A 25,509-nucleotide genomic window follows, 5' to 3' on the forward strand; every position below is an offset into this window, starting at 1 on the left:
AATAATGTTAGTGTCCTGTTCTATTTTTATATGTGTAATTCAAGGATTAGTATGTATTCATTTTAAATACTGAAATCAGTTGCACAAGGTACAGATAACTATGCAAACAAGAAATGAAAGAATGAAGACTTTAAAAGTCCGTCATTTATTAGCCACAATAGCCATCAAAGTTCCTAGTATACATCAGCTATCTGTTGTTACCTGAAATAAAGAGGAGGAAGCAAATCTCAGAGATAGTATTACAGACATTCTAACAGGACTTCATAACAAAATAGTTTGCAGAGAAACAGTGACTGTTTCAAATGTCAATAGCTTGCGATTATACAGGGAATAGTAATGACAGAAAGTGAAGGTTAGGGATAGAAAACTGTCTTAGTAAAATATGCACAGTTCTTCTGGCACATCACTTGAACACCCGTGTCATCTTACAGATGACATATAGGCTAAAAGAAAAAAAAAAAAAAAAACTGAAAGTGAAATATAGCTTGTTTCCCATGTCTTTTAATTGTTGGATTTGAATTAAGTCCAGGCATCTTATCTGAAAAGCTAAAATTTTTCCTTAATTGTGAAAACATCACAGATGCTCTCGTACCAAAAATATAGTTTACAATTCAGAAATGTCAAGTAACACTACGTCCATTATAATACAAATTCCATGTTTAACATTCACCAACTTTATAAAATGACATATATTATTACTAAAGCCTCAAATTCATATACTGCAATTGAAATCTAGTCTAAAATCTTCTGTGTATGTATGTGTGCCCCACTAGACTTGAAGTTATTGTACATAGTAACTATATCTGTTACATAAGGAACTTGTATAAGGCATAATATAAATGAGGCTTACAATGAGTTGAATTATTTCTTCTCAAAATATAAGATCTATAGACAGTGCCTGTCTGGCAAGCACCAGATTATGAGTTCAATTACCAGTCCCTCCATTTACATATCGATCTCGTGAGGTAAAAGGACATCCCAAGTACGGCAGAGCCAAAATTACAATCAAATCTTCTCACCACTCCATTACATTACCACACTAATACAAAAATATTACTAAAAAGAGGCTCTCGAATATTTTGAATTGTCTTTTACTTTGCATCATCTGTAACCGTATTTCTGCTAGGAACCCAGATACAAATACAAGAATCGGAAGTTAAATAAATAACAAAGACTAGTGAAAGGCAGGATGAGCTAGAATTTCAGTATTTCAGATTTATTGAATCAAACTCCATTTTTATATTTTTACAGAAAAGATTTTTATGGTTCCTATATTTAAAATACTTCTTCAAGCATTAAAAATTGGCTATTACCATTGAAATATTCATCTTAAAGATGAACAAATTGTCACAGTTATCTAAAATACAAACTTAATTTCAACTGTTATTTTATAAATTCATACTGAACATAATTTTAAAGTTATGTTGTTGAATAATATGTGATAATTTTATCATATTGGTAGAATTTGGCATCCTATTAGTTTTTTATTATTTTTATTATTTATTATCCTGGAATAGTTTGTAAAAGAGGTATTCTAATCATAACCATTTGCTTTTTAAGACTTTTTTCAAATGAGGCATACCACTAGGAAACAACTACCTATTAGTCTCTTTTGAACTAATAACTGTAATAATTTCCAGGTGTTTAAAAAAAGTTTTCTCATCACTAACAGGTCTATAGCTTTTGTAAGCCTTCCTGACATTTAAATTTTTTTGAAGGTATAAAATATTTTTCAAAAGGATTATATCCAGGTTGTATTGCAGATTACTGTGCCTCCTCACATGAAATCTGACTTAATGGAAGACTTTCTATTATGAAAATCAACAAGTTTATCAACTATAAAACAGGATAAACTATAAGCAGTATTCGTGCTGTTCACACAGGGTAAGTGTTATGGATTAAGAACTGGTGGTCAACTTAATGCCAGCTGGATTACAACAGCATGGCATTGAGCAAAGATGCTCCACCTGAGGAAAGTTGCCAGGATAAATAGGTGGAGAAGAAGGGAGGTGTTGGAGGATTGAGGCATTGATGCGTTGTTGCGTGGAAGCATTGTGGGTTCTCCTACGAGTTGCTGTTTGAGCCGTTGGTTCTGGAGGAACTCTGGTCCTCAAATCAAGCATTGCTTCCTGGCTCCGGAGTGCAAGACGTGTGCCGCTTGGTGTCCAGGATGAATTCGTCATGCTGCTTCCTGGCATGTATCCAACTGTGCTTGTCATCAGAGGAGCTTGGGGCCTCCATGTCGCTGAGGATGGCTGTCTTGCTTTTCAGGATAGCCCTGGTCTTTGTTGTGTGACTTCTCGGCTCCAGCGTAGAATCCTCATCCCACTAGCACAGCTCCTTCACCCTGCTGGCATGGACTTTCTGGCTTCCACTGCTGACTCTTGAGTCTTCCCGGCACAGATCCGTAAAAGAGAGTGGAGTGAGTCCTTCTTGTGAGCTCTGGACCTCCAGTTGGACTCGTGGGAGGTACTGTCCTGAGCTCTGGGTTTTTATCTGGACTCATGTGGGACACTGCTGTGGGTTTTAGGCTCTTGAATAAATAATTTATGTCTTTGGTGTTGCAGATAAGATTTCCTGCATTTTCCTGTGTTAACTTCTGGTGACCATTATAAAAATAATATTATAAACTCCATGTCCTGATCCTAATTTTCTCTGTGTACAATCCCTGACTATAACAGTAAGATTTAAGGAAGTGAAACATAGGCAGTACAACTCTGGTAGTAGTTACTATGAAGTGAAGGAAAACTTTACCTGCCAAAAAACTATCTGGATTTAAACGCAAAATTTCAAATTTCTTTTGCCTTAAGCTTGTCATATATCATACACATTTTTAGAGGAAAAAGTATTAATTTAAATGAAATATAATCCCTAAAGTTTAGATTACAGATCTAGATGAAGCAACTGGTAATGTATTACACATTTCTCAAAATTCATAGATTGATGTTATCTACCAATTCCAAAATAATTCTGCCATAAAAAAATTCAGATTGATACTACCTACCAATTTCAAAATAGCTTCTGCCATAAATCTCACACACACAAAAAAAGTGCTAGTCTAGAAATGCAATATCTAACACAAATTAGAAAATCTCCTTAGTTATTAATTATATATTAACAAAGAAAATTATTTACTGTCAACACTATTGTCTTTATTCTTTGGAAATTTGTACCTGGCACTATCTCATCATTAATCTTTTTTTTCATTTTCAAATTCATAATTTGGTCATTGAAAGTTAAACTACATTAGAGGAATTCAGACATCCAAATAGATAGGGTTTTACAACTGTTGTAGTCAGGGGTTGTACACAGAAAACAATTCAGCTCAGGACATGGAGTTTATAATAATTTATAATGGTCACCGGAAGTTAACACAGGAGAATGTAGGAAATCTATCCGCAACACCAATGACATAGATTATTTACTCAAGAGTCTAAACCCCACGGAAATGTCCCACATGAGTCCAGATAAAAACCCAGAGTTCAGGACAACGCTTCCACGAGTCCAACTGGAAGTCCAGAGCCCACAAGAAGGACTCATGCCAGTCTCTTACGGATTTGTGCTGGGAAGACCCAAGGGTCAGCGGTGGAAGCCAGAAAGTCTATGCCAGCAGGATGAAGGAGCTGTGCTAGTGGGGCTAGCACAAAGAGCGGGGCTGTCCTGAAAGGCACCACAGCTGTCCTCAGCGACACGGAGGCCCCGAGCTCCTCTGACGACAAGCACAGTCAGGTACGTGCCAGGAAGCAGCATGACGAGTTTATCCTGGAGACCAGACAGCACATATCTTCCCCTCCGGAGCCAGGAAGCAATGCTAGATGTGAAGACCAAAGCTTTTCCAGGAGAACCAATAGCTCAGACAGCAACTCGTAAGAGAACCCACAAAGCCTCCTTTACGCCTCAATCCTTCCAACACCTCTTCTCCACCTATTTATCCTGGCAACCCTCCTCAGGTGGAGCATCTTCTCGCAATGCATGCTGATGTAATCCAGCTGGCGTTAAGTTGACCACCAGTTTTCAAACCATAACAACAATTTAATTTCAATTTTAAGCAGCCTTTTAAAAGACCGTTCTTTTCCAAGACTGCTAGGCAAATGGCCAAGTACATAATTAAAAATGTCCAAAATTTTGACAGCTAAATAGAAATCTGAATCTTATCGACAGCTGAATTACAAAGAAAAACAGCTAAATGTGTTTCTGCTAGAAAAGGAACTTGAAGAAAACAGTAAAGAGTGAGTGAGAAATCAGTTCCAGTATGTACTGGAGAAATGAAAGTAACATTCATTTCTTTTCAACTTCATACTCTTAGTACTTAACACCAGCACCACAGGATGTATCTACCCCTTGTCAATCAGCAAGCACTGCCCCAGCACCCAAGGAGATGTTTAACAGCTTATCAGTTTACTGAAAGAACATAAAGGGAACCATTGATTTTCTTAGTAAGTGCTTCTTTCTTTATTGTTAATCTTTATCATGTACACATATTATACTAATAAAAATTAAACTACAATTACAAAATTATAACAATGAATTAACTTCACAGACTTCACAAGATACACTTAGTGCATAGTAATAAGCATTTCACTAACAAAAGCTCAATAATAATAGTGGTGGCAAAGACCATGGTATGCCTTCTAAAATATGAAGGAGCTGAGTTAAAGTTGATTAAGAATAAACACATCCAGGAGAGTTCTCCGTCCTCCATTCTGTGCATTCCAAATAATAATCCATTCAGGGTTATTATTACTCCCCTCCAGTAAGAACTACAACTTCCCAATCAATCCAAAGTTGTTGCCATAGGTATTCACAGACGCTGTGAATTTTTAATTACAGACGGTCAACTTGCATAGCCAAAGCACTTTCATTTCCCTAGGAAAGATGACTCAAAGCTAAACTTATCAAACCCAAATTTACATTTACTTTTAAGCTATAAATTTTTATGGATTATACTGTTTTAGAATTGACATAAAATGATTACACAGTTTCTGAATCTATTTCATTCTTCTGAAGCAACTGATAACTAGATGAATCACTGTGTTTTGAACACTGTAGTGGAAATTATAATTACTCAATGTGCACTTCTAAGTATTTGCCATCATAGCATAATTAATTCAAAATTGTACAAGACTAAAGATGCAAAAGGGGAAAGGGTTAGACTAATATATATTAACCTTAGATTACACCCTTGTAATTACATTTTTTTTACTCAAATATGAACTGGCTGTCTTGACAGTGACATCATTATTGTAGTAAAATTGAATGTAAATGAAAATTGTCCTTCATTCTGAGGGCTCTAGTGAATCAAAGTTTTATAACACACATGGAAATGCATATAGACTTTAAAGAGAAGAAAAATAATTCAAAAGGCAATTCCATTGCCACGAGGAAGTTTTCTTTTAATTTGATATGATCCCATTTGTTGATTCTCAGTTCTACTGGGGTTTTGTTCAAAAATTCTTAGCCTGTCCTTACATCAAGAGTTTTACCTATTTTAACGTCCACCAGATTGTATCTGTTTTAACATTCTGTTTATTGTTTGTTTGTTTTACACCTGTGTTTCACTATGTACTTTCAACCAGCTTTGAACTACTATTTAGCCCAGGCTAGCCTCAAACTCATTCCTCCTGCCTCAGTCGCCCAAGTGCTGGGATTTTAGTTATGTCCTACCACACCCAGCTGTTTAACATTTAGATATTTGTCCATTTTTATTTTAGTTTAGACATGGTGAGACATAAGGGTCTAGATTATCTGCATGTGCATAAATTTAAGGCATTCATAGGTAAATAAGTGCAACTTAAGAACATAATGTTAAGAGAAATGGGTCAGAAAACAACCTCTAATATCACATAGTTTGTTTTATGAATAACATACACGTACAATAAATATACAGAGATAGCATGCACAAAATGGAAGAGAGACAAATATGAAGTAGGGGAAAATTCAACTACTCCCTAAATTATATATCCTGTTGTTTCAAACATATTTTAATATATGTGTTAATTGGTTTCAGTTATACCAGTAGTTTATTTTAGCTCACTGAAAAGAAAGTTTTGTCTTGTTTCTTTTTTTTTTTTTTTTTTAAATCGGCACCAGGTATCAAATTCACAACTGCCCGCTTGCAAGGCAGGCACTTATGCCACTGAGCTAAATCCCCAGCCCCTCTCGTTTCTTTTTGTATGAATCATTTTCGTTTATCTCTTATACACCGAGTAACTACTTTGAAGATAACAGACACAGTGTGTTAACTACTATTATTTTTTATATTGTTATGAAATTTAGGGGGTCTTTTCATAAAATAGAAGCAATTCCATTCTTTAGTTTATTTTACTTTTTTTTGTTTTGTTTTTTTTTCTATATTCTGTCCTGGCAGTGGTCAAAGCAGCCTGGTAAAAGGCAAAGCTGGTCACCTGACATCAGGCTGAGAAGTGATTGATAACGTTCATCAACTCCCTCCACTGCAATCATTTGACCTGGGTTAAAAACCATTCATAACCTGCTTCATTTACACATATGAAGGGCTCCTTGAAGGACTAAATTATTAAACATCCCAGAGAGAAATTCTGTAAATAAATACAGTCAGAACAAAATAACTTTTGAAGAAATTCTCATGCCTATACTTATTGTGATTCCAATTTTTTCATAACATGTATTTTACTGTCTGAATAAACAACTAAGTAAAAATTAAGCTTGATTTAGTTTCTAGTTAATTAATGACTTTAATCAAATCATTTAACTTTTCTATGTCTTTAGTTTTACCACTTCTGAAATAGATACATCTTCTTGTTAGTAGAAACATGCTCCTAGGTGGGGCACTGAGGAAACATTCCACAAGTGTACAGACCCAGAACCATCCCTGTGAATTCTAGCTCTCGAAGGTCCTGTATTTGCCCTTGTCTTACACTTGAGTGATCTCTGCCAGGACTGTTCTCTTCCACTTATCTCCAGAAAAGGTCTATTTACTTTACTTCGAGGTCCCTGAATGACTAGATATTGAAGTAAAGGTGGAAACTGTAAAAACCTTACATGAACCTCTTTATCAAAATTTATTAAATATAATCAAAATAATTTTATAAAACTAAATTATTAAGGTTCATAAATGTGAATTTATAACACACATAATTTCATCCTACCACCAAAAGTCTATACTATCACCTTATCAATTTTTGTTTTGATTTATAATTTGGCTAATTTGCCTGAACTCCTATTTTGTATCATAAGGTCATTTGAGAGAGCTGTGTCTATCTTTACAATCACACTTCACACAGCATATAACATAGTGGCTGAGACATAGCAACAACTTACTAATTACATATAAAATTAGTGAACTGTTTAATATATTTTGTTGGTAATGTATGTTTAAAATAAAATATGCACAAGTAAATTATGGACAAGTAAAAGTTAAAATAAAATATGGACAAATTAAATATCCCTTATTTAATATTTTCAAAGAGAAGCCTTTCAGATTTTAGAATTTTCCAAACATTAGAATATCTATGTCGACTTCACTAGGAAAACATTCTTAATCAAAAAATATGAAATCGAAGACACTTCAAAATCTGAAATTCAAAATCCCTAGTAGACTCCTACAGTTTTTCAATTTTCAGTTCAAACAAATGCCAACTCTAGAATTATTATGACTACATATAGACGAGGCCCAGCTAGTCATCTGGCATCAATTATTCTGGTTTACTTAATGAAAACTCTTGATATTGACGAAATTCCTGTACCTTTGATTTTTTTTCAATTACATGCTTTTCTTCTATAGTAATACAATCCTTTTGTACATAATTAGAAATATTTTTAAATGAATAAAAAAATGTGGCAACAAATACTTAAAAGATGTTTAAAGGGATAAAAACATTCTTGTCAAAATGGCGACAGCCACTACTAACAATTTAATATCGTAAGTTAATTGCACAACTGCCACATGTTGGAACTATTTTTTTTTTTTTTTGTCTTTTTCTTTTTTATCAGTACCGGGGATCTGACTCATGACTGCCTGCCTGCAAGGCAGGCGCTTATGCCGCTGAGCTAAATCCCCAACCCTGGAACTATTAAAAATGATAAATATATAATATTTCTGACAATTCTGCAAGTCTATGATAAAACTATTATCTCTTCCTCTATTTTACAGATGAGGAAATTAAAACATAGAAAGTTAATTGCCAAGGTTAGAACTACTAATTGGCAAAGGTAGGGTATGAGTACCAAGTAGCACCCTAATTTCACAAACTATACTGTTAACTACTCTGTACTGCCATTACATTCTAATCATAATAAATGTCAATGATCCTTTTTTTCACCAGTAAATATAATGAATCAAAAGCACGAATTTTGTTTTGATTTTATAATTCAATAATCTTCTTAAAATCTGTGATGGTCTCACTTTATTTATTTGTATTTCTTAGCTCTATTTTTATTTTCTTTTACTCTTCTATTAAAATTCTATTAAGCCACGCATGGTAGTACTCACATGTATCCCCAGCACTTGGGAAGCTGAGGAAGGGAGATTGCTGCACATTCTAGGCGAGCTTGGACTACACAGTGAGTTCAGAGTCAGCCTGGACTACTTAGTGAGACCTGTCACCAAAAACCAAATAATAATGATAATAATAATAATAATATTAAATAAAGACAATTGGTTTAAAGAGAAACCCAAGCCATTCAATATTTTGGAAAAAATGTTCCAAAGTAACAACTTTCAAACTAACACAAACTAATCCAAGTAGATAAAAGTTTTCACCTATTTAAAAAATAAAAACTATCAATGGAAAGGGTACCATTTTATACATATTTGTACAATGAAAGCTTCCATATACATTGGTTGTACCAATACTTCAAATGTTTAATATAGGAATGCATGTCTTTATGATGCCTATTAGGAGCCTATTGCTGTGTGTTACACAGGTATAAAGATAATTTAAAGTTATATTTAGATTGTCTAGACTTGGGGTACGGTGTGGAATGATGGGCAGTAATATTCTTGAGCCAAACAAAATTATTTCTCTGCAAATGTTTTTATTGTTTTCAAGCAGCAGTTTAAGCATGGTACTGTTCTGAGTTCTGGTTGCAAGCAGACTTATAGCTTTTAAATGTAGCATGTATACAAAATGATTTTGATTAACATCCTCAAGGCAGAAGAATGATTTGCATTATTAAATTTCTCACTGTGAGAAAACATGTTGAGTAAAAAGTAGTTATACGCATAGATCTTTTTTCTTAATTACTAAAAGAAATGAAAAGACAAATTTAAGGTTGTACACACTTGGCCTTATACACAAACATACATGTGCATGATCATTCATATTTTTAATATAAAGGAGCTTAGGGCTAAAAAATCATTTGAGATCTGACCTGCCAGAGAGAATTAGTCCTGAGGAAGGGGAGAGAGGGTTACACAGTATAAAAATTTCCATTATTGGTCATATGATGGGTGGCCACAGTGAGCATACATTTATCCATTTTAGAGACAACAACCTGAGCTCTATAAATGTTACCAACTCAAGATAACAACTTAAGCCTTATTTTACTTCTCCTGTATTCCAGGACAGAAAAATAAGAAATAACACCAAGCTATGCTCTAGAAAGAAACATTAAGTCAGCCCTACATCCAAACTACATCACATGAATGTCAAAGATGTTCTGTAACTTACAATCACGGGGCGGGGAGGGAATGAGGAAAATGGATAAATAGTTCCATTTCCACTTTGTCCTGCATGCTTTTAGACCAAACAATGAATATTTTATTTTTTAAAAAAGTTTTTATGAAGAAGGTTAATTCAATTGAAGCATGCAGCCAAGCAGTATAGAACTGAAATGCACTATGTAACACTGAAGCCAGCACTTGCAACTGTATTTCCAACTCAATGTTTTAAGCAAAACAAAAATCTATTAAAGCATTATTTTTAATACCTGACTACCAAACAAAGTTAATGTCTGATAATGGTTAGCTTAATATATTTTTATATCTCTATCTACATGGAATTTTGTGCTACTACTTAAAACCATTTCAAAACTAAATTATAATGTGAGGGAGTATTTCTTGTAGAACAGAAAAGCAAATATGGGATTGCACCTGAATAAAAGTAGTTAGGATAAAGCACCTCACATATAGGAATGAAAAGTACTCAATCAATTATCAGCAAGTTACCATAAGTGATGTAACTGTATGGGATGGGATCATCTTTTACATTTCTGCATCTTAAAAATGTTTAGTGATTATAAAATTACTTTAAATATTAAATCAGAGCTCAAAAGTATTTAAATTAGCAAATACAAACAAAGATTTTTTTCTATGCAAAGTTATATGTTTTAAGTCTAGGAAACTGTGAAGAGAACTGAATGCTCTTTTCTAAATTATTTTATATTTTTTTTGAATTGTGGGTGGTTTCAAATTATTTCACCCCAACACTCCTCAACATTTGGCATGGAAAAATATCTGAAAGAAAAGCTCCAATTCTTTATAAATTCTACACTGATGTCAGATGTTTTCCTGCATGTTTTTGTTTTTACTGAGAATCATCAACAGAGGGACAGAATGGAGAATCCAAATGACAGGGTTGCTTCTCTTTTCTTGAATCTCTGATGTTAATTTCTAGTTAAAAACAAGATTATTTAAGAACTATAAATATAAATTTATTAATTGCAGATCAACTTTGCAAAGAGATCTAGCCATATATGGTAGGATTATAGTTCCCTTTATACTCAAATGAGTTTTAGATTTATATCACTAACCTGATCAAAAATGAAAAGGTGATAAACAAACATGGAGAAAGATAAAAAATTAGGTGAATCAGTACATAAAATATATAGTTTGTATAAATAGTGTTCTACATCCTACCTAGCACATACGTGGATAGCTATGGCAAGAACATCTTTGCACTTTCTTGATATAATCAAAAGCAGGAAATATTTCTAAACAATTGCACCATTGCCATATTTTATTATAAATTATCCTTAAAAGACCGATCATTAGCAAATTCACTGAAGAATCAGCAAACTCTTTAGTGTGGCTAAATGATTTCCACAAAGTCTAAGTGAAAGGTCTTTAAATTAAAGAACAGAATCATCCCCAGGCTGCCATCTCTCTTGGGATATCTGTTCTAATTAACAATTAGTAAATACAATACACATTTTTTTCTTGCATCTTTAAATATTTTCACATGACCCTTTTCTTACACATATTAAGATTTTAAAATTTTTAACATGCATGTTACTATAGCCACATTTTAATATTACACAAAACATAAAGAATTTCACTGTACTTAGAAGAGTTAATACTTGGTAGGGTTAGGTGAAAAAGGAAGGGTAACATTTTCCAGAAAAAGTAGGAATGGTGAGGAAAAGAGGGTGGGACCAGCAGAGTAGTAAGGGATAAAGTCTAGAAGGGAGGGGGAAGCATAGTTAGAGCTTCATCCATGATCTTCATCTGTATAAATCTGGCCTGAAGTTGACATGTAATTCCATGTGGGTCCCCTGAGAAGTGGCCCTGAGGGCTTAATTATTGATGAAGAGATTTTTCTTCAAAGTGGCCCAGTCAAGAGTGCCTCAAAGGGACATTCATAACCACTCATAATATCAATTTCCAAGCACCTGGGAGGTAAGGACACAGATTGTCTCTTCAATTATTATGATAGAAGTAGAGGACAGCAAAAATGCAATTATACAATCAAGCTGAAATTCTCAGCTATATGGACATATTTCTCAGAAATGTAACTATTAGAACTCATAAACAGTTTACTAACCTAAGTCATTAAAAAATAAAATAAAAGATATCCTTTATCCTTTTCCCGGTGCAAAATTGGTTGATCTCTAACTCATTCAATCCTAGGGGTTAAAATTGTTGTTTATAAACAAATGTGGTATGTTCAGTGGTACTTAAACATTTAGGAAAAAAACACTACCTTGAAGCTCCTGTTCACTTAGAGAAAAGTAACGTTTCCTAAATTAACACACAGATACCAGAGTTTAATTCTGTAGGGATTTTGTTTCAGAAGAGGTAACTATCGTAACCCACTAAAATGTCAAAGAATGCAAAAAACAAAACAAACAAACAAACAAAAAAACCCACCTTATTTTTCCTCATGGATTAACCTTTATCAAGTTTCATAATCACTCAGAAACACTAAAGAATCAAATTACATGTATGCTACAGTGACAAAAGGATGGAGATCAGCCCTAGATTTAACTCTTGTTCTCACATATAATACATATTTATATCTCTGTGTTAACAAAGTATATACCATCTACTTCCTTTGTGTTCCTTGATGTTTACATCAGTCAGCTGGCAAAACAAAGGTACATGTTAAAAAAATTTTTATCCAGGTACACTAATAGTGTGTGCCCGTAATTCCAGCTAGTCAGTAGGCTAAGGCAGGGGGATGGCAAGTTCCAAGACAGCCAAGGCAACACGGCAACCCTGTCTCAAAATATAGAGTTAAAAAGTAGAAAAGAAACAAAACAGAGCTTTTAATTTTATCTGAATTCCAAAAGTTTCTCCATCGTACGTCTAAAATTGAAAAATGGAAATCAATAATTTTTATAATACATACTTGCAACATTTATGAATCTATAATGTTTTCCCCATAGTTCTTTTTAAATTTACTAATTCTTCCCTAACACAGATTCTACAAACTATTGATAGCTTCAATATTTCTAGTTAACTTTTGGATCCAAACAAATTCCACTCAATTAACATTTATGCAGCATACATGATATATGTAATAATATTGAAATGAATACTGCCTTTTAAAAACCCTATATCTTATGTGAGTGGTACTTTCAGGGCAACTAATGTATATGACTCCAATTAGGTATGAAACAAATAAAATTAGATCTCATTTGCAAAGTTATAAATGATAGGCCACAGAAAATTATGACAAAAATTACACAAATAAATAGCAGAATTAGGATTTGAACCTAGGTGTATTATGATGCAATTTTTATATACTAATTAATAAATGAAGCTTAATTGCATGAAATACAATATAAATAACATCATATAATTTTTTTTAATTTTTAACGCTAATATATACACAGTTGTATTGAAATTAAAGTTTAAAGTTAAATGTTGAGTTAAATGAAGTTATTTCATACCTATTAGCATAACATTATGCTTAAGTAATGAAAATAGCAATAATTATAAGCCTCAGAAAATAGATAATGTTATAAGAGTTATCTCAATAGTATAATTGGCTGTATATTATCTGTGAAAATCTATATTCCTTATGTCTGAAGACAAAAAAAATCTAACCTTTGAGCATATATGGAGAATTAAGAGGAAGTGAAATGTAAAAGATGAATGTGTCATACATTAAATTTAAGTCCTGACTATAAATAAATTTAAAATCCACAAATGCCTTATTAAATATTTGAACTAAGGTGGGATATAAATGAAATAACATTTGTCTTGGCAATCTTAAAGACAGATGGTCTCTACTGCATATTTGTTATTGAATCCACACAGCTATGAAGCAGAAAAGTAAATTGGCCAGTCTTACTTTTCAGTCTCTTTACCTATATTGATATAAAATATCTCAATATATTTTCTTTGCCATAATATTTTATGACAGTCTATTCCATTCTCATCACTATTTCATCTTTGCACCTCAAATCTTGTTACAGAAAATTTTCATGTTCATCACATACCTTTACTTTATTACAAGGTCTAGATTTTAGTCCCTTTACTGATGCCTGTTTATACTGTTTGACAAAATACTATATTCAAATACTTTAAAAAATGACTATTTAAACATCATTTAATTACCAAAACACTTGATGCTATATTCTCTTAGTATTATTATTAATTTTTTTACTATTAACATTCAACTTTTAAATGTCAATTTTTACTCAGAGTATAAGAAAGGAGCTACTAAATTCTACTACAGGCAATTCGTCCAGACTATCATTAAGACTAAACAGACCTAATCTAAATTTCTCCATAGTGACAGTTTTATCCTTAGTCATTAGCTCATAGTTTTTAATTAAATTACTAAAATTAATCCACTGAATTACTGTGAGAGAGGGGTATTTTTTAAAGTTGCACTGGAAAATATATGAACATGTTCAACTATAGAAATGGGTAATGCCTCCTCATACAAAGGGATTAGGGATTCTTCAAATCAGATAATCACATTCATTTTTTATTGATCAGATAAACCCCTTTAAAAGAACATTATAAATTAGAATTAATAATTCAAAATTGGGAAAACAATGGCATACCCAACAGCTAAAACTCAGAAAGCAGTTAAAAAAAAAAAAAAAACTAAAAGGTTATGAAACCCTTAAACAAGACTGAATTTCCACATAACCCATGGTGCCCAATCAGAGAAACAGAAAAGAAAGGATTCTTTCTTATACATTCAGTGAATCATTAATTAATTTAAATAAATATCCCATAACTCTTACTAAGTTAAACTCTTAATCTCTCCTTTAGATCCATGACCATCTTCACTCTTCTGGAACAAAAAGTCAAGATTAAAGGACTTCTGGATTAAGGGATATTTTTACCATCTCTTTCAATTTATTACCATGCCTTTCATAATTTCAAATTTTCCTTAAATTGACCTGGTCCAAGTCATTTCCACAATGTTCTCATTTTCAAAATTCACCATTTTATCTCATTTTCTTAAAAAAGTACAGTAAGTTCTCAATTATCTTTTGAAAGAAGTCATAAACCCATTATTTAGAATCCATTTCTAATTGACTCAAAATACATTTTATTATGCAATCAACTAGAACCCCCTTTTATTCAAGGCAAATCTGTACTCTGATTCTAACACTTTAGCATTCGTTAAGTACAGTCAAAACTTCTACTTAGGACACTGAGGGCAGAACACAGGGTGGAAGAGCAATTCAGTGCCAACAATTTCTAGATTTTAATCACTTAAATAGTTGCTATAGATGCATACACTTTAACTACATAGCTTTATAGTCTATTCTCAATTATCCTTGTTGGTGGAAGTGGTCAGGGTACTAAACAAAAGTAAACTCTTGAAAAATCATTTACTTGCTTTTAAATTGGAAGGTACTGACACTCTATTGGCTAGCAAGTCAATTTAAGTGAAGAAGTACTCTGAAGCTACTGCTGAGCACAGGAAAAATGACCAATGTCCAATATTCACTTTCTTTGAAACCTTCTCAGGAGAATCCACATTCAAAATTCATCCTTAACAAAATTATCTTACCCAAAACTGCAAAACCACAAGTAAACTAAAATATACAGATCTAAAATATACAGATCCTGTTAATGAATTTTAAATAATTATTTCATTGGCAGTGGTTGTCCTGAGAATAAGATATTTTGTCTTCTCTACATATTTTTATACATGCTTATCCTTTTTCCTCACAAGAATCTGTTAGCTTTTGCCATTTGTACATTATCCTATCATTGTTTTAATTACTTAACAGATTATGCAAGTACACTTGCAACAAAATAGGTAACATTCCCAAATCCAGGCTCTGAACCACACTAATATGTCTGGGGAAAAAGGTACTTGACTTATCATGCAATTTCTATAACTATTACATTTATAAGAATTTTTAATTATATGCACTAATACTTTTAACAAGTACTACCATTCTTTGGCTATCCTGCAGTCCAGGATATTTCTCAAGTGATTTTTGATTTTTATTTCTATTTCCAACTCTTCCAATCATAATCTGATACTGGTTTGAGTCTAGAATTTAAAAATGAACACAAAAAGCAACTCTGTGTACTTCAATAACTTTTGTCTCCAGAAACAAAGATAATGTACTTTCTGGCTGCTTCACTGAAATCTGAGATTTTGTACCTAGCTCTCAGGGACAATATAATCACAGTTAGAATAAGCTGTCACCATCATGTTACATTCCTTTCTCATTTATCATAGACGTAATCAATGTGTTCACATTTATTAACTATTTCATAACAATAATTTTTAAAAGATTGCTTGCTTCTCCATGTATTTGAGGCTAAAACAATGATCACACTTAGATCAAGATCCGCAGAATGGTTTTAATGAATCTGTCCAAGGAAAGCATTTTAATTTGATAGAAAACTGAAACTTCATACTTCATTCTGATTCTTAAACTCAAAAATGAACTTTGGCAAATCAATGCAATTAGCTAACACAACCAGGCTTAAGTATGTTTTCCTAGGCTTAATGTAGTTTTCCTTACTGCATTATATTTTAATGATTAATTTCATGCTCTTTCATGGTATTTTACCTCATGAATCGTAGGTGTTACTTTGAAGGAAAAGGAAAGCAATGTACATGATGAAAGATGTAACTGATTAAAGTGTACTGAACATATGAACAACATAAAGCTAAAGGAGTTTGACCATTTCACATGGTAAGACCAACCTCTCCAGCAAGACTAAGATAAACAGTTAGCTAGACTAAGACTAGACAGTTAACTAGACTAGTTAGCAAGACGAAGAGTACAGTGATAGTGGAAGGATTATACCTCTTAAATATTCTTGGTTAAAACAACATAAGCTGGATATTTAATGTCACCTATACTCTGACACTGATTTGAAATACAGCCTGAATGCTGTAAAAAGTCGGCTACTTGACTGGGTTTTTAAACAAAACAAAACAAAACAAAACATTTGGTTGAAGGAAAATCACATGGACCAAAAATCAAATATTGTACTTTGTACAAACATGAATATCTCAATAAATCAATCATATTGATCAATATAAAAAAACTATCCACAGGATAAATAATAATTACAGAAGTCCACATGATAACCTTTGGCTTTTGTTATTAAAATAGATTTTTCAAACCAAATTATGGAGTCTGGAGAAAACACTACACCACTACTGCTGTTTCTGAAAGAGAGTACAAAGTCTCTTCAATTAGTAACAAAGGCAAAATGTGCCAGAAAACTCTACTTTGCAAACAGGTGGCTTTAAACCTTCATTTAAACCTGTCAAATAACTGAGAAAGTTTTGATATTGCTAAACACAGGGACGCGCGGGCACGCAGGCGGGTACATACAGGCAAATCCTTTACCAGAGAAAGAAATTTAAAAATGACACAGAATAAAAAAGTCAAAAGCAATCTGCCTTAGCGCAGAAGTGCTGACTTTGGGTTGGTAGGTCTACAATCACTGTTTATGATTTAATCCTTCTCACACTATTTATTAAGGTATTAGGAAAAATTTAGAGCCATGCCATTTCAGAGAGGGCCATATTCAGAGAAAGATATGCCATTTTTACAAATGCGGGGTGCAAGCGGGAATCAAAAATTGAGGTGAGAAAAATCCAGTTCGCTTGCATCCTTCCGAAGGCAATGTATTTTTTTGATGTTCTCAGTACTTTGCCCCTTTTCTCTCCTATTAAATTATTTCACAAACAATATACTTACTGTGCTTGGCAGAGACTACTACAGCTGACACACACGTTTTTATTTCTACCCATCTGCAAACAGTAGGATTCAGCTGTTGGAGGTGAGTGGCGGCGGACAGGCGTCCCAGAAGCGGACACAGGGGACAGCTGCGGAAGTTCGGTGTGGACCAGCACGGAAAGGCGCGCTCCCATCCCCCACAGTCCGGCCCTCGGAGCTCCGGCGCTTCTCAGTCACTGCCCCTCGGACTTCCCCACGTCCTCTCTGAAGTAAACAGACAGGTCCCCAGCGAAGGGCACCCCCTGCAGTCGCGGCGGCCTCCCGAGTGCCCAGGCCCACCCGGGCGCGCGGCGCCGAGGGAGGCAAAGTTTTCCGCTTTTCCCACTGCGCGGCGCGGCCAGCGCGGACCCTCCCGCCCGGGACCCGGGACCCGACGCGCAGGCGATACCTCGATGTCCGGCGCGTCCTTGCTAAGCACGGGGGCCATGGCTACGACTATGGGCTGGAGTCTCCAAAGACAACCCCTCTGGGTTCCTCAGGCTCCAAACCGACACCGGAGTGAAGCTCGCCACAGCACTGGCGGGGATCCTGTGGAGAGCGAAGGCCAGCGCGCGGGGCGGGGCTGCAGGCCACGCCCCGGGGGCGGAGCCTCGGGTTGCTCCCGGAGACCCGGTGCCACCCTCGTCCCCGAGCAAAGCTTGTGTTTCTTACGCAGGTTGGAGAAGGTGCTCCCTACACAGTGTCCTTTACCCTCAGTTGCATAGTGCAGGCTGAGCTGGTGCCCGAAGGCCGGGCGTGAGGGGTCGCTGGGATTGAAGGGAAAAACAGGCGCTAAAGTATCACAACTGCTTTTATTTTCTCCCGCGCGAACACCGCAAGGTGCAGAAACTGTCACACGGGTGACTGGAACTCTCCAAGGGTGAAAAAGAAGTTACTCCAGCCACCTACCAAGTTGGTGGGCAGGTCTTGGGGTGCCAGGGAGGATTCGAGGTCGCGGGTGCCAGCAGCAGCGTAAGCGCCGTAGGGAGTACAGGGTGGAGGCCACGTTCTGCAGGACAGTTCATCCCATGACTGCTTAAAAAGAAGATAAAAAATAAAAGCACTGATATACAATGTGAGACTTTTTTGAAGAGCTCTTTACGTTTCGCGCTGAAGGTTGCTGCCAACAGTGGCATGATTTCATTCACAAGATTCCCAAAGCAAAAAATGTTCACCTCATCTCTGAGGACATTTGTACTCCAAACCTCGCTCCTTTTATGCCTCAGCTGGGTGCATCTTCCTCTGATGGTCCATCACGTTCTCTAAAAGGATGGTACATAATCTTGATGGATCAGGATCACCTTGGGGTCAAGGTTTTCCCTATTTATTACTAGTTAATTCATGCTTTGTACTCAGCGCATTTTTGCCAAACACCTTCATTATGCCCAATCTGCATTAGGTTCTCGGGATACAGTTTTCATGAAGCAGTGCTGTCATCAGGACAAGACTCAAAGAAAGTGAGAAAGAAAAAAAAAAAAAAATGACACCTGGCTGACAGCTAAAAGCAGAAGTGGGCAGAATTACTGGGCTGTGTGTTCCTGGAGGAGGCATCTCTGAAAAGCCATCAGATTACGTTAAAGAAATTAAATTTTAATAGAGATGGGTTGGTTATATTTTTCTTGAATCACATAACATTATTAGGAGAATCAGTACATTAAATAGAAGTTTTTAAATATTCTTGACATTTTTTCCCTCATATTGTCATGTGATACTTCTCCAAACTCTAAGGACTCCACCTCCTGAAAAGATCTGGAGTCACTTCACTCGTCACTGCTGCATTTCACTGCATCCATCATGGTCTGAGTTAATGAATTCTAACTTTTACTCTTACTTTCTCTTTATACTGGATTGCAATTTCAAGTATTAATTGGCTTATGTCACACACTATCTCAGAATGAAATCACTCCTCTCTCAGAATATAATTACATTCAGTGTGTATGTATGTATGTGTATGTGTATATATATATATATATATATATATATATATGAATTTTAAAGGTAAGAATAAAGTGATTACAGAGAGATGTAGGAACATCTGATTTTGGAACAATACTTTCTGAAGTTTGACCTGTTTTAACTAAAATTTCATTGACACAATGTAACTAAGTGAAACATTGGAACACTGTGAATAATACATGGTAAAGTGAAACTAAAGTTCTTAAAATGAACTGCTTAGTGCATTAAACAGACTCAGGGTCTACTCTATTCGCTCAGCCACCAAGTGTTCTTCCTCTTTTGTATTTCCTTCTCAGGCTAGGCACTAAGTATCCAGTAGACAATCGGATCAGACACATGCCTTCTCTTTCTGTAGCCTGTACTCTAAACAGATGAAATACATTAAAACAACTCATGTTCAAATACATATGTAACCAAAATGTGATGGAACTGTCAAGAAAAAAAAATACACTATCACAAACTAGAAGGCAGCTAAGGCTTGTCTAATTTTTGTTGGTAGTAATATGGGTCAGAGAAGATGTTTGAGATTCAGAGGGTGAGTGGAAAGGGGTCCCAGGTGAAGAACAGTATGCAAAAAGAAACACAGGTTTGGAGGATGAGATTATTCTGGAGTTGGCAAATGAGTCAGGGTGAGAGTGGTCTTAAATGAAGTTTGAAGAGGAAGGTTAGGCAAGTTATTCCAAGGTCACTACAGAGTTGCATTCTTACCACAATGAATCTTTCAAGGATTTATACCTTGAGTGTGTGTGTGTGTGTGTGTGTGTGTATGATGAGCCAATGTACACTTTAAATATCAACTTGAAGCTCAGAGAGGAATCACTGTTTACATATATAATAAACATTCTATGTATGACTATCGTATATATGATTCCTTCTTCAGTTTACTCAGTAAGTTTCAATATTTTGTTTCCTTCCAGTGATACAGACTGTATGTGTTTTCAGGTTACACTCTAATGTAAATCTTATCAATTAGCAATTATTATCTTATTTGTTTTATGGGTACAAGCATCTAAGATTTATGTACTACTGTGTTCCTATTATTTGCTTTCTGTGATTATTATTTTCCTAAGCCACATTAGAGGATTAAGTCCAAAATGTACTGTCGTTCTAATGATAGAAGTTTAATGAGTAACAGTCAATAACAAAATATAAAATTCAAATGCTATTTTATCATGCCCCAGCTTCCCCAAACAGATGTGTCCTGTTCTGAGCTATTTAATTAAGGCATCTAATCACATTGCTCACATGTCACACCTATATTCAATGATCAGTGATTGAATCTAATAATATTTTAAATCCATCAAAATTCCACATTAAACACAGTTGTACCTGTAAATAATCCAAGCTGTTTAAAGCGTATTGCAAATGCATTCACACCACACTTTTTAAAAGTTGTAAATTATGATGGCATTTGTCAAGCTGTCCCTCCATCTGGAACCACAGTCAAATATCAGGTGTTCCACATTAATTTTTTTGTAGTCTTTGGTAAGACACCTCATCTCTCAATGTAATACTTTACAGTACATGAGTGAATATTATTATTACCATAAGTAGAAGTAAGGTTTATGAATCATCTTTAATTTTATATCCGAAAAATTATTCAATATTTAGAAACACAGTAGAAATTCAGTTTTCCATACACCTTTATTTTCCCATAGTGCTCTAATATTAGGCAACTTATTTGAACACACTTTGGAAGATGCTTGTCTACAAAAAGACAGCAATGTCAGTTGATCATAAGACAAATTATTTCCTCCATCTGATTTTCTAAGGTCGAATTCCTATGTAAGTGATCAGAAAGACAATGACTAAAGAACATCTGGGTGTAATTTTTTCCAATATTCTTACCATAAGGCACATACTACTTAATTTTCTGTAATAAACTGGGAAAAATTACCCAATTACATATAAGTATATATTACATAAATGCCATACAAAGCACAAATAATACAGAGTGACAAATAACTTACAGAAATTTTTTCAGCAATTATTTATTGGTGAGGGATTTAGCTCAGTGGCATAAGCGCCTGCCTGGCAAGCACAAGATCAGGAGTTTGATCCCCAGCACACAAAAAAATTATGTATTAATTGTTGTTGTTTCAGGCACTGTGATAGACTCCAGAAATACTTCCGTGGACAATAAGGGCCTTATTCAATAACCTTTAGCTCCAATATATCTTTAACTCCTCACTCAGCACCCACTATTACTACAATGATTTTGAATAGGTGCTTTAATGCATAGAAAATCAAATGTCAAAGTGTATTAGTAGTATTTTGTAATTGAAATTCCCCGTGTAATGTAAGTTAAATATTAAAGTTCTAATTCTCCAGTTCTCACATTTGGGAAAATTTAGTTGATCCATGTTTAGCTTTGAACAACATGAATAATTTTGGGTAAAATGCAGTGTCAGTGAAAGGTCTCTAGCTTTATCTAACTTAGTGAGGGAAAAAAAAAAACTCCCAGAAACATAATTCCCTGAAAGAATTTTCCTCATATTTTACAAGCCCTTTTCTTGGTCTTATTATTTGTTCTCTTACCTTCTGAAGTTTTCGTAAATCTAGCAGTCAACACTTTAAAAGTGTTTTTTTTTTTCTTCCTAGGATGTCAGTTTTAAAATTTCAAGTTCATTTGTATCTGTGATTGAGACAAAACTGTACCATAAATTATTTCTTACTCCCTTTGATCATCTGTAGTGAATATGCACCACAGAGCTGCATCTACTTCCCTTCCCACCCAACCCATTTAATCTGGAAGCATCAGTGTTCTCAGCTAGTGGAAGTGTTGATGGCAGAAAATTTTGTGCTAAGATACTCAAAAACTGCCTCCAGTTAAAGTTAGCCAACCACCTAAAATTCATTCCTCCTCCTAGGGTAACAGATGCCCACTTATTAGTTGATACAAGTGTATAAAAGTCCTGGCCTTTTCCTCAATTCAAGATATCCTTTCTGGACTATTCCAAATTCTAAGATCCCTTGAAGGATCAACTGAGATATATATTGGGGTTTCAATGGAGCTCAACTTCTCCCTCTGTCTACCCTGCTCTATCTTTCTACCTACAGTTCCAGTCCTCATACAAGAGTTTAATAAAAAACTTTTATGCATGGACTTTTCTACTTTACAATCAGTATCCTAGAGAACCTAAACTGTGTTATTGCCATCATATTTTACTTGATGAACTGAATATGCTACATGTAAACTGTATTTGATTATCTCCATGCTTGGATATAAAATTGGCTCACATAATAAAATCTCTTCATCTGTTTTTGTGTTCTGAGATATTTCTGTATTTGCTCATTGATTTTCATCACAAGTTACTGTTCACCTTACATATATTAGGAACAGCAAAAAACATTAGATCTAAGATAATAAGCAAATTAGATATGAAGTCAGTGATCAGACAGCTGGTAGATGAGTTATAAAGATGCATATTTGCTAAATAATCTCACACAAAACATAATATTTATTGTTAATAATAATATTAAGGAAAATATAGTTGATATAATAGCAGTACCTGGGAATTCACTGAAAGTGTACCTCAGATAATAACCCAGTTGCTGATGTAAAGGAAAAAAAGAAGCAATTAAAATTGTTAGAACAAGAATTATAAACTGCATTATTCCTCAAGCCCAGATGTGTTTCATCTTTGTTTAGTGTTTTAAACTCTATCCTGTTAGGAATAGGGAGCCATTTTAAAGCAAACAAATTACATGATCAGAAATGTGTTTTAGAATATCACTTTGATAGCAATCCACACAGAATGGCACATTCTTTTTTCTTATTTAAAGAGAAAAAAAAGAAAGGAAATAATTTTTTTTAAAAAAAGCAGTAAAAGGGTACAAATAATACAGAATTTCAAGGAAAAAATACAGTAAGATATCGCTAGGTTGCATATTGTCATCTTTGAAATAGTTGTCCAAATTATAAAATTAAAGGGTGTAAAGTGAACATTCATACAATGAGATTGCAGACAGTGCTCCAATGATCCAACAAAAGTTCAGTAATATGGATTTCCATCCTACACACTCAAACATACATGCAGTTATATCCCTTAGACCACCTTCCTTTCCTCTCTTTTTAATAACAATTACACTTTTTGGGTTTTTTACTCCCACAATTCTTATTATTTTTTTGGAGAGAATAATGTGGCTAAACAAAACAGAGTCGATTAGAGCAAAAGGATGGGCATAGAACATGATGTAAAAATAGAATATCAGGTGATCTAAAATGGTTACCATTGTGCCTCTTGCTATTTTTTTTAAAAGTTGCCTGTATCTTCGGGTACAATAGAATTGATCAAAACAATACAGAACAAGACCAATAAAACCTATCCTGGAGACCTTACAGGATTTCAAAAGAAGATAATAGTCAAACCATAATGGGCATCTTAGTGAATCTTATTGTCTTCAAAGTGGTTGCCTATACCCTCAAACTTGATACTATCAAACAAAACAGAAAATAGTAAAATCTGACAGAACAAGATGGGGAGAGCAATACTGGGGATCATATCAGGTTAATAGGAAAACAAAAAAGTTACTATATAATATATCCGGCTATTTTTTAATTTAGTTTTCCCTTAATTGGAAAAAAATAGATTAATTTTTAAAAAGGGTGGGATTGAGGTAAAAGAGGACATTGTGTTAGAACAACACAGGTCAGAACACTCTAAGCATCATTGTGTTTGCACATTCTTATACTCAGTGGATTGAATGCCAGAGCATCACAAAGGCAATGATTTCTTGGCATTGGCCAAGTCATTTCTTTCATGTACTAGCCTGGATAGTAACCCTAATTATCATTAGAAACAAAAATAACAAGTTTGTACCATATACCATTACTTAGCATGTTGTAGCACTTAAAAAACAGGTCTCTTTTTTAAATCAGAGACAGAAAGACCTGCACTCCAAAAGACTTTTGTCTCTCAATGACTTTTTGTTTCCAAAATGAAGCCATAATCATTCATTTTTAACCATGTGAATAGTGAATGTAACAGTGTTCTTCTGTAGCTTGTTTTCATGATATTCACCAGTCTTAGACTAAAATCTTTGATGGTTTAGAGTAGATCTTGTCTTTTAATTATCTTATCTTTTAATTCCCCACATCTAATAGTATGTGGTACATAGTATGTTTTATATATATATATAATGTTATATATCTTTTATATAGTATGTTATATACATTATTGTGTTAAATAGTAATATATATCAGTGATTTTTTTAGTCTCTCATGAGCAGTTCTGCAGGATAGGAAGTTCAAGATGAAGCCACTGGCTGATACCACATTCTGGAAGTCATGTTCTCTGGTTTATAGTTGGAACTTTCTAGCTGTATTCTGGTCTTTTTTATAAGGTCACTGACCCCATTCATGAAAGCTCTGTCTGCATGATATAACCACCATCCAAAGGCCTGACCCCTTGATATCATCACATGGTTGATTAAATTTCAACATATGGGGGAGTGCACAATGAGCCCACAGCAATAATCAGGCTTAAATATATTCACTCCCTTTTATGCAGCAACTTTATTTCTCAGATGGCAAATAAAACAATTATTCTTTTAAATAAAATTCACGCAAAGTTTTGGTTCATCCCAAAGTTGTTTATATAAAAAATATATATAAAAGCCAAAAAATACATCTTTGAGCAGGACCCTGATTAATGACTGTGGCAAATCCATATAATTCATCTTCTTGTAGTCATTATAAATGAGATTGGAGATTATAAATACACTTAGCAGATATATACATGCATATACCTTTATATGTCAAAGATACATATATATCAATGAAGCAAATAGCATTATTCATCTGGTCTAAATACACATGGAAAATAAACAATTCATATTCATTATAGCAAAAAGGAAAAGTTACCTGAAAAAAATCCATTGCACAATAGGCAAATACACCAACATACATATTTTATAAATCTGTGTGTGCATGCATGCAAAAGATATGCTCTTCCTACTCTTATGCTTGGATATAATTTTTTGTGAAAAATCAAATACCAAAATTTTCTCATTTATTTTGTGCATAATAATTACTACTGTCACAATCTTTGGAGGAAATGTTTTAAGAGTTATAAAAATTAGCAAATAGAGCTACCTTGTAATTATTTTAACTATACAAAATAATCTGAACATTTAAATAATATCCTAATACAAAATAATTATTAGTATGTGTCATTGTATTTA

At 34.2% G+C, this 25,509-nt stretch overlaps 1 protein-coding gene across 5 annotated transcripts in view; it reads right to left on the bottom strand.

The window, feature by feature from the left end:
* Positions 1-17,936, bottom strand: part of Dpyd (dihydropyrimidine dehydrogenase) — an 816,845-nt gene extending 798,909 nt beyond the window's left edge. For 3 of the 5 annotated variants that reach the window (XM_063254705.1, XM_063254715.1, XM_063254716.1), the window contains exons 1-2: positions 17,777-17,913; positions 8,471-8,577 (exon numbers count right to left, since the gene is read on the bottom strand). In XM_063254705.1, the coding sequence (XP_063110775.1) occupies positions 8,471-8,518 (48 nt within the window). In that variant the 5' untranslated portion in view covers positions 8,519-8,577; positions 17,777-17,913. Of the gene's footprint in view, positions 1-8,470; positions 8,578-17,349; positions 17,593-17,776 lie in introns of all 5 variants that reach the window. The other 2 variants (XM_063254712.1, XM_003478953.5) reach the window with 2 other exon arrangements.
* Between the last annotated feature and the right edge of the window lie 7,573 nt (positions 17,937-25,509).

Source organism: Cavia porcellus, unplaced genomic scaffold (assembly GCF_034190915.1).
Source record: "Cavia porcellus strain 051 isolate PalLab524CR breed Dunkin Hartley unplaced genomic scaffold, mCavPor4.1 scaffold_1, whole genome shotgun sequence".
NCBI lineage: Eukaryota > Metazoa > Chordata > Mammalia > Rodentia > Caviidae > Cavia > Cavia porcellus.